This window comes from Lindgomyces ingoldianus, assembly GCF_010093535.1.
Source record: "Lindgomyces ingoldianus strain ATCC 200398 unplaced genomic scaffold BDR25scaffold_3, whole genome shotgun sequence".
Classification (NCBI taxonomy): Eukaryota; Fungi; Ascomycota; class Dothideomycetes; order Pleosporales; family Lindgomycetaceae; genus Lindgomyces; species Lindgomyces ingoldianus.
In genome coordinates, this window is record NW_022985164.1 from 2,507,585 (window position 1) to 2,518,872 (window position 11,288).

An 11,288-nucleotide genomic window follows, 5' to 3' on the forward strand; every position below is an offset into this window, starting at 1 on the left:
ATAAAGTATTTTAAACGCTTTATTATTATAAGTAATAAATGCTTTAAGGAAGTTTATTTAGAGGTGCTTTAAATTAACTAAAGTAATACATCTACTGCTTCTCTTTAAAAGTATTGTATATATACCTCTGCCTTTTACACCTCTAGGCTTACCTAGGTTATTAGGATCTTACCTCTATATCTTTTAGCTTATACATGTTACTAGTCCCTAGCTTTTTTTATTATACGCATGTTTAAAAAGTGCCTTACCTACTTTAACTAAAGCTATAAAAGATAATATTTTAGTGTAAAAGGTAAAAGTTAATTTTTTAACTAGTAAGTTAGCTATTTAACTTAATAAGCTTAGTAGATTTACTTCTTTAGTTAAGTGTACTTCTTAGAAATTACTAGTATGCTTGTGCCTACCTTATATAAGGTGTGTTGTAGAGCTATCTGTAAGCTCTAGCTTAGAAGTAGGCTCTAGAGTAATATGCGCTATATGTTTATTAAAAACTGCGCAAATTCTTAGTAACTTACTAGTTATACTTATTACCTGTGTAATTACTTTTACTTTTAAGTGCTGATTTTTTAGCTAGCTAACTTAAGTTTTAATAAGCTTTTTAGCTTTTACACTTTTAAGCTTATGCTTTTAATGCCTTTAAATTAGTATATTACTTTAATGCTTATCTAACTTTTAAGGTAGAAGCTTAAAAGCTTTTTTTACATTATAAATTTTACTTTACTTATTAAAAATTTTAATAATCTTTAAAGCTTTTTTTTAAAGAATTAGTTTATTACTTTTATTTTTATAAAAGTGTGTCTTATTAAAAGCTATATTTCTTATAGTAATTACTTAGATAAGTAATAAGACTTATATTTTATAAATATTTAAGGCTCTATAGCCTACAAGATATTTTATATAGCTTTATAAAGTTACTTTAAAGCTTTGCTTCTAACGCCTAGCTGCTTACTCTCTGTTAAGTAGGTAAGTGTAACAGCTGTATGTGTATATTCTGCTCTAATTAGGTTTTAAATTAGCTGTAGCACTTCTTACTTACTTTAGCTTATAGTATTATAAGTATTTAGTAAACTACATGTCTAAGACTTTATTTAGTAAGTGTAGGTTATATACATGTGTCAGATATGCGCACCTACTGTCAAGACAGGAGGAACGCTTGACAAAAGCTGCTACATAGTACAAGCAATAAGCTTGAACAGTATGTTGCTGCAAATTGCTGCATGTTGCAGCAAATTGCAGCATTTTGCAGCTAGTCGCGCATAGGGCAAGTGCGCAAGGGACTCAGATCGGCAAAACAAAAGGCTGAGCAACACAAGTAGAGCAGAAAAAGGATCAATAAACTAACACAATCAATCATCATCCTATACATCATATCCAAACCCATCATTCATCTCAGGAAGCCTAGAAACAGTGCTTCAATCTAACAACATGCAACAGGCTTATATTATACAGCTATGTTGCTGCGTCTACTACTTCTAGCTAGAGCTTCTTAGGGAGTCCTACGCTACTTTTTATTTTAATAGACTTTAACATTATAATTATCTTTTATTTAGCTTTTTTTATAGCTTCATTTAGTTTATAAGTATATAGTAAAAAGCTTTTAATATTAATGCTAGATTCTTTTACTTAAAGCTTATACTTTAACTTTTTATGCTAAGAGAGTGTAGTAGTGTTATTATTTTACTATATTTTACTAATCTAGAGCTTATATTAATAAAACACTATACTTTTAAAGTTTTTTATTACTCTTTAAATTTTTAAGAGTGTTTTTACTTAAAAAAAGTAGAAAAAGATTTTACTACTATATTTATTTTTAATAATTATTATCTATAAAGCTTTGCTGCGCCTTAATAGCATATTAAACATGTCTTATATAACTTTTTAGAATAAGTAGAGAGCTTACTTTTTTAGTCTTCTTAATATAACCTGCTTAGCGTAGGTTGTTGCGCAGTGCTTATAGTGTACTTGCTTTATACCTAATATTTATACATTCTTTGCGCTTTTAACTAGAGCCTGTAGAGCTTTTAGACCTAGGTGTCTTACACGCGCATGCTAGAGCTCTTCTAAGTCTAAGTGTAGAAATATAGTTTATAAGTGTTAGCATTCTAAAAGCACACTTTACACTAGTAGGTAGAAAAAGACAGCTTTATATTTAATAAATATAAGGTTATATTCTTACTAGAGTATTATAAGCACATTATTTTTTTTTAGTGTGCTTATGCGCAGTGTATAGTTAAGTCTTAAATACTATAGTTTTTTTTCTTTTAAACAAGCTTTTAAAATAATATTTATGTAAAATCTTTTTACTATAACTACTTTTTTTTGTGTAAGATCTTCTATGTACTTTTTTTATACTTTTTTTAACACTTTTATAAGCTTTCTAGTTCCTATTTTTTAGATTAGAAACAACTAAGTGCTAGCTTTTACTATATGTAAACTTTAAGCTTTTTTAAATAACTTAAGTATAAGCAGCTTTATACTATTTACTAAGTGCGTAGCACTTTTATTATCTAGAATTATGCTTATAAAGAGTAGGTAAGTTTTAAAATTTATAGTTATATGTATCTCTAGTTTTACTAAAAGCGCTAGGTTAATAAGTGCAGTAATAATACCTTTTAAAAATGCTACTTTATCTAATCTTTTAATAGCTTTTAAAGTAGGAGAAGCTTTATCTAGAATTACATAGCCTTTTTTCAGTAGTATAGCTTTTACTTTTTTATACTGCGCTTACTTAAGCTTTTTAAAGATCTTTTAGTATGTAGTTTTACTAAGCATCTTTAGCTTTCTAGTAACTGCTAATATAAGGTCTCTATAGTCTACTACTTTTTATAAATAAAAAAATTGCCCTAAAGCTCTACATAGGCATAAGTAGCCTAATTAAGCTAAAATAGATTAGGCTAACTTGTTATCTAATTATCTGCTAAGTGTTGTAAATATACTTATGCCTTAGTTACTTACACGCAGGAAGTGCTTATAAAGTATTATTAAAAAGATCTTACTAATTTTTTAAATTATTAAAAGCTTTTTGCTAAGTTTGCTAGCCTTTATAACCTTTTAGTGCATAGAGCGCGCCTAGTCTAGTGCAAACTTTAGAGCTAGAGTGTCTAGAAAGTCTTGTGCAGCTAGCTAGCCTTCTATGTTAAGAATCTTATAGGTCTTTATCTTAGTGTATAGAAAGTGCTACTGCTAGTACTAAGCTTTTAAGGTTATAGTGCTATACTTTACTTTAGTAAGGTAAGCTTTATACTCTACTTATATAAAAATTTTTATGCTTATATTTATTAGTGCTAGCTTTTATTTTAAGGCTTATATAAGTGCTTATAAAGTAAATTAGTTTTCTAACATAAGCTGCATTATTGCAAGTCTAAGAAGCTTTAGTGTAATAGTTACATTAACCTAGTTCTAGATTATTTAAAGATGTGTTATGTAGGAAGCCTAGTTGCTTAAGTAAGCTTAGTACTTAGTAATATTGGTTTAGTACTATATATTAGCCTTCTCTAGAGGGTTCTTAGCAATAATTACTCTAAGTATAGGCATTTTTAGAGCGCTGTCTATAGGATTTAGAGCGTCTAGTCTATCTAGATTAATTATGTCCTATAGGTTTTTGCTAAGAGTATAGAACTAGAGCTAGATAAACTAGAGAGGCTAGCTTGCGTAGTCCTTAAGCTAGTATGCTCCTGTTAGGAGGGGAGCATCTTAATTAGCTATAACATAGGCTTTAGAGGTAATAATAATAAGTAAAAATAAAAAATAAAGCTTTTAAATAGCTTTTACTAGCGCTATAGTTATATAAAGAGAATTATCCTAGGTTCTTAAAGCGCTAGGCCTATAACTGTAGAGGATAAAATAGCCTAGCAGTAGCTGTTTAGAAGATTAGATAAAGTAACTCCTCCTATCTAAAAGAGCTAGAGGCTCTTCTTATATACACTAAGCTTTAGAACATAATATCTCTAGATCCTAAGCTGCGTCCTAGGCTCTAAGCCCTAGTCCTAGGCTCTAAGCCCTAGCTAAGGCTCTTAGTATACGCAACAACTATGTTTATATATTCTGTTGCGTTTGCTAAAAGGTTAACCTCCTAGCTAGCACAGCAGAAGGATATATGTAGACAGATAGCTGTACGCAACATATTCTTTATACTTTAGTCTTAACTTAAGCTTTATAGGTTCTAAAGAATCTTTAGTGTTATTAAATAGCATACTATAAACATAGATATCTACATTAAACTTTACATAGTTTACTTAAACTTTGCTATGTCTTCTAACACTACTTTAGTATACTTTAGCACACTATAGTTTTTTACGCTCTTAAATAATATATGTCTTATATAAAAGTGTAGCTTTAGATTAAACTAATTAATTTAAAGTAAACTTAAATATATTAAATGTCTTTTTAAGTTTATTACTATAAATAGCACTTTATAAGTCTAAACCTTTTTTTAGAAGTCTACTATTTTTATATTTATAACTATAAAGCTGTAGACAGTAAAGTTTAATTTATTAGATGCCTTTAAAAAAACACTTAGTAAAGGCTTAATTTTAAGATCTTGCTTCTTAGCTATTATAGTAAATAAAATGTTTAATTAAGCTTTTTTATTTACTATAGCCTAAAAGTCTTTTAATAACGCTATGCTTACTATTACTAATAATAAAGTTAACTTTTTTAAGTATAATAAGTTTTATAGGTTTCTAAGCTCTTTGTTATTACTTTTTAAAGTAATATAGGCTAGAAAGAAAAAGCTTAGTTTATTTAGCTTTACTTTTTTTTTCTTTTTACTTATTTTTATTAGACTTATTTTTCTTTTTGTCTTTTATAAAATAATCTAGGGAAATATAACCTTGCTACTTATAATTCTAGTAAGTAACTTTTATTTTATTAAATTTTTACTATTTTTAGCTTTTTTTTTAGCTTAAAGGCTTTTTTTTATTTTTTTTAAGCTTCTTTAGGTTCTTATTAGCTAGAGGTAAAGTAGAATATTTTTCTTTTCTTTTTTTTTTAACTTTAGCTCTTTTCTTTTCTATATGCAGCAGTAAAATATATTGCTCTGCTCCTCTACCTAAGGTAGCGTCTCTTGCTTACTCTATAGAATATACATTAGATTACGCTTAATCTTGTTAGATAGTGCCCTACTAAAGTCTACTATTATTTTATTTAGGCTTTTTTTGTTAACTTTAGTTTATAAGAGCTTAAGATAGGCTAAAAGTTTAGTTAGAAACTAATTAAGTTACTATTTATAATTTTTTATAGTGTTATAAGGTACTCTTTTTTATTCTGCTAAAGTACTTAATGTATTAAGCATCTTATTTTTAAAATCTTGCTATATTAGTAACTATAATAAGTTAGTAAGCTTTAAATAAGTGTAGTGTGTTTTTTATAATAGTTATAACGTACTTTATAGGCAAGTTGCTTACACACCTAAGTTGCTTACTTTTGCTAAGACCCTACCCTAACAAACTCTATTATAGCCTATAATAACCTGCTCTAGCTCTATATAGTACAGTACAGCCTAGAATATTATTTAGATACTACTTCTACTTCTTACTTACACATTTACATGTTATGTCTAGTCTAATTACACTGTTTGTAGCGCCTTTAGAATAGCTTACCTACTTTAGCTTACACCTACTTCTTTACCTTCTTTCTGTTACTGCGCGCTTTAAACTTTTTTAAAGCTATTAAGTATAAGCTTTTTTAAATTATTAAAGTTTTTTTTACTTTAATCTACTTTCTTTTATATAATTTATGTTATGTAGTAGCCTTATTAGCTACTTAAAGCTTAGTAATTTTTTATTACACTAATACTAGCTTATATATAATTATTACTGCCTTTTTTAAAACCTTTTTAAATACCTTAACTATAAAAGTTAGTAAACTATTTATATACTTCTAAATTTTTATTTTTATAAGCATTAATTATAACTTAAGTTTTAAAGTATTACTTAAGGTTTATAACTGCTAAGGCTTATTATATATAAGTAGTAGTAGTAATAGAGTGCATAACTTTACATTAAAGCTTATTATAACTTATTATAAGTTAAAAAAAAAACTAATTTAGCACCTTAAAACTTTTTTTAATTATTATTAAAAGTAATTATAGTATTATAAGCTACTTTAAAGCATAGTAAAAACTTTATTTTTATAATATAAGTAATTTAGTTATATATTAGGTTTTTAGCTTAGCGCCTATATACTTTTTTTAAAAAAGTAAAATAACCTACATTAAATAGCTATAAAAAGTATAATAAGTAAAAAGGCATATAAATAGTAATAGTTTTATTATTTTTATAGTATTACTAAAAATAAAGTAAGTTATAGCTTTTATAGCTATTAATAACTAGCAGATAGTAGCTACTAACAGTATACTTTTTTATATACACATTAAAGTGCTTTAACTAGTTTAAACTAAGCTAATAAGTAGTCTAGCTATACTTAAAAATTATAATAACTTAATTCTAAAGTAGATTTTTCTTTTTATACTAGTTTAAAAAGTAGTTGCTACCCTAAAAAATAATAAAAAGTAAAATAGCCTACTTTTTAGCATTAATGCCTTAAATAGCTATTATCTACTTCTAGTTACCTAGCTAGACTGCTTTTAGCTGTTCTTATCTTTTTAAACTTATAATAACTACTTTAGTAAATATTTAGCTTATTATAAACTTTATTTTATTAAAGTTATACATGTACTTATTTTAAATACTATACTTAGCTTTAATATTTTTTATAAAGTTAAACTAGCTTTAAATTACTATAAAATTTTTATAAAAAGCTTTTTTATAGTTATACTTACACTTAAACTTTACTTTAAGCTTTAAGTAATACTTAATAAATATATTAAGCTAGTTTATACTAATATAGCCTATATTATGCTTAGTGTGTAAAGAATTAGCTATATTAGCCACAGCTGCTAGCTAGAGGGGAAATCCTTGCGTATTTAGCTTACGTATGTGCTAAATAATTACTTACTTTTTATTATTATTTAGCTTTTATAAGTTAGCTATATAATTAGCTTAAAAAAGTTATCTAGCACATTAGTTACTTGTTATTTTTTAAAAAACTTTATAAATAGCTATAGTGTGTTACTTAAAAAGTATTATGTTTTATTTAAAATTTTAGAGTATAAGCTGCATCTAATATTTCTTTAACACATCTAAGTAGTATTATTAGAAATACATTAGTGTAAAAAAAGTAGTATAGTAGGGTTTTAGTAAAAGTAAGTAACTTAGGTGTATAAGCAACTTACTTATAAAGTACATTAGTATCTTATTAATATATTATAGGCTAAAAGAGATCTTTTATAATTTTTAAGCAAAGCTTAATAGACTTTTTTAATAATAGTTCTTATTATTTTTACACTACTAGTTATAGTCTGCTCTATTCTTCTTTTTATATTAGTGCGGCAGTTTAGGACATAGTAGGTGTAAGAACAGGGCTCCGCACCACTCTGCTAATACAACTAAAAGGTACAAATAATTAACTAACGTTAATTTTTAGGTGCAGAATAGTATATATACCTGTTGCACGTAAGCACCATCTTGGCCTTACACATAAGCGCTATCCTAGCCTTACAGTAGGGTTACTTAGTCTTAGGCAGGTTTTAGTATAATAACATTTAATACTTTAGTTAGTAACTTATTAAGTATATCTATATTACCTACTTTAAATTAATAATAAATTTCTATTATTCTAGCTAGTTCTTACACTTTCTGCTGCTTTTGCAGCTAGGCGTAGGCTTCTACTAAAGCTTAATTTATAAGAGTAGACTATGCGTTGCTTAGTTCTACACTAGCCCTTTTAACCTCTTTTAGGCCCTAAACGCCTTCTAAATAGCTTAATAAACTTAAAATATAAAAAATTTTATTATTTTTTTTACTTATCTTTTGCTTTATTTCTTTTTATGTTAGTGTTAACTTTAGTTAAGTATTACTAGAAGTAGCAGTTTTAGTTAGCTTTTTAAGTAATTTTTAAGCGCTAGTTACATATAATTCTTTTCTAGCATTTTATGTTAACACTATTTTATAAGAATGTTGCTCTTAAGCAGTATGCTAGCTTATAGAGCAATTTAAATGTAAAAATAGAATAGTAGATAGCACTAATAGCACTAAGAGTAAGGTTTTAGAGAAAAATAAAAGTGTATTATAAAAGAGACAAATTGCTGCTAAGCCTTACTTGTTAGGATTTATGCTTATATACAAAGCACAGGTTACATAACCTCTAAACAGGTCAGGTAAGGCTGTACTAGCCTGTTCTAGGACATCCGGCTTTACAACACGCATGTATATAGACTCTATAAAAGGCCTCTACAGCATTTTGTGTTTAACTTAACAGTCACTCTTAATAGTACACTTAATAGTTACTTCTACCTTTACTTGCAATTAGAATAGATTATTTACTAAATACTCTTTATTGCTCTTGTGCTTTACATCTCTGCTCTATTTCTAAGAACTAACTACTAAGTTCTTTAACCTATCACAACTACTCTAACCTAGCTAGTATAATTATTATAAGTTAAGGACTTTAACAGTTGTATAGGCATAGAAGCATAAATTAGGCGTATCTATAAAATTTTAAGAGCAAGCGTGGGTTAGTAAAAGTCTATAACCTGCAGCAACAGTTACATGTAACTATATCAACTAAACTCTTTACTATGTTGACACAGATATAAAGGCACAATCTATAAAACTTAAGACAGGGTTAGAAGTTATATAGTTAGAAGAGATTAAATAGGATGTTTATAGAGTTTACTTTAAAGTTCTCTCTAAATAGACAAGACTAACAACTTTAATAAGAAGTCTAGTTTAGAGTTTTAGTAGGTCCTTAATAAATTAGAACAGAGCTATAGGCTAGCACTACAAAGAAATATATTCGCTTTCTTAATAACAGGGGTAGCTTGCCGCTCAATATATGGTTTAAGCCTGCGGCCGGTTCATGCGTAGCACAACATCCAACGCCGTTACTCCATCCTTGTTCTGTGTCTTGGGATTGGCTCCCTTCTCTAGCAGCTTCGCCACCGCCATCACGCTCCCAACTCCCGCAGCCAGGTGCAACGCCGTGTCTCCATCATTGTTCTGTGCCTTAGGATCGGCTCCCTCCTCTAGCAGCTTCTGCACCGCCACCACGCTCCCAGCTCGCGCAGCCAGGTGCAACTCCGTGTCTCCATCCTTGTTCCATGCATTGGGATCGGCTCCCTTCTCTAGCAGCTTCTGCACCACCATCACGCTCCCAGCTCGCGCAGCCAGGTGCAACGCCGTGTCTCCATCCTTGTTCCGTGCCTTGGGATCGGCTCCCTCCTCTAGTAGCTTCTGTACCGCCATTACGCTCCCAGCTCGCGCAGCCAGGTGCAACGCCGTATTCCCGTCCATTTCCTGTGCGCTAGTATTACCCTCTTTCTTATTCAGCATACAGAGCATGGTATTTAAAGCGTCATTGCTGGCTTTCGCGTTCGCAACTGCCTCGGAGTGAGACAACGCAGATAGCGCTACTGAGGTTCCACTACTGTCCTCAGGTTTAACCTCTGCTCCTGTCAATCAACTGTTAGTTCTAACGTTGCTACAGATGAGTAGACTAGGAACGCACTCTGGGTAGCAGGGATCGGTGCCTGCAATGCGAAAAGTGCAAGCGCCCTACAGCAGTCTTCGCAAAAATAATTATCCAAGGACGCACCCTCCCGACTGTCTTGTATAATCTCCCTGATTAATTGGCCTGTGTCAGGGCGAGATACCTTCTCCTCAAGCATTCGAGAGCACCACCGGATTGGCAGTGAAAGCATTGTATTGCTGGAGCTCTTTTCCAGGTCTTCTAACCACTTCTTTAACCGTGGGAGATCTTGACCATATCCGTGATCAAAGGCCCTCTTTAAGTCGTCAATAGGCCTTCCAGCAAGAACTGTAATTACTTCCAAGAACACGCACCCTAATGAAAATACGTCGGATATTACATCTCTTGCTTCTTTTTTCCATACTTCTGGAGCCGCATACATGGGGCTATGCCCCTTAGGATCCTCACTCACAGTCGTACCTCTACCACCGTCCCCGAACTTTATCGCACTACCGAAGTCCGTAAAGAGAACGTTTGTTCCATGAATAAGGATATTCGCTGGCTTGATATCCTTATGCCGAAGTTTTCCTCCGTGGATTTTTTGGAGTGTAATGCAGAGACACCCAAATAGACGGTAAAGGACCTTCTTTTTCGCCTTCTTCGACTGAGTTGAGGCGGGAGCAAAGTCTAGTAGATACCCCTCGAGATCCTTCTCAGCTACTGGCTGTAGGAGAATGGCCACCTTTGTCCCACGTAGATAAGACCCATGCAACTGGACAATATGGCAGGCTCCTGCTAGTCGTTGCAAGTGCTGTATCTCGGCTACAACCTTCTCCATCTCCGACTGGTGTGCCTTTGAAGATTCAGTACCTAAGGAAAAGAGCTTGCGTGCGAAGGACTTGCTGCTAAGCACGTTAATGACCTTTGATACTGTACCTGATGTTCCCTTGCCAAGATGTTTGTCTTCTTTAAAAGGGGGTAGTTCGTGTTCTAACCATACCGCTCCGTCCTGGGGGATATCTCTCAAGAAGAACTTTTGGCATTCCAGAAATTCCGATACTTTTTTGTCGGGGAGGAAATCGAGCTTGTCTTTTCCAAAGGGTAGGTCCTCGTCGTCACCAGGGACATTGTCGATTAAGTCTATAACGTCCAATGTATTTAAGAGAATGCATATCCGAGGCAGCTTCTCTAGATACTCGAGTGGATATTCTTCGTCCTCCTCCAGGTGCGTCGCACCCTGTAGCGGTAGACAGACTCTCTTCCAGCGCTCGTAAAACAATGAGAAGATTTCCTTGCTCTCATCAATCAAGTCTCTGCTACTCTTATTTGAGGAGTTGTTGATCTTAGGGAAATGATTCCATGGTAGGTTAACCACCGTAATATTGCCCCATATTTCTTTGCTAATGTCCGAACAGGCTTGCTCTAGCCTTTGTCTCAGGTCTTCGTTTAGGTTGCTTGCCATGATTTAAGATTAACGGTTACTTCGTGCTAGCATTAAGATAGAGACATGGAAAGTGTGTTGCAGTTCTTACTTTAAGAGAGAAATTAGAATCGTGCCAGCCGCGGGGAACGTTACTGCGGCCGCCGGCCATAAGCTCGCCCTGGCTTAGATTTACAATGACCTAATTTTATCTTATCTTCCCCGCTCCCCATCCCACCCGCAGCTCTCTGTAGGCTTTCCTAAAATTAGCCTATTTTTATAGCAATGACATAGTCGCTTTTGGAAAGCTCCCCGAAAACTAGGCCTATCATAATGCACA

The 11,288-nt window shown here is 31.7% G+C and overlaps 1 protein-coding gene across 1 annotated transcript; it reads right to left on the reverse strand.

Annotated features, from left to right (window-relative positions):
* Positions 1-9,871: 9,871 nt before the first annotated feature.
* On the reverse strand, positions 9,872-10,504 carry BDR25DRAFT_193549 (kinase-like protein; the record flags this gene model as incomplete). Its single annotated transcript, XM_033684303.1, has 1 exon — positions 9,872-10,504. A coding segment is annotated over one exon (633 nt), but the record flags the coding sequence as incomplete, so codon positions are not given.
* Between the last annotated feature and the right edge of the window lie 784 nt (positions 10,505-11,288).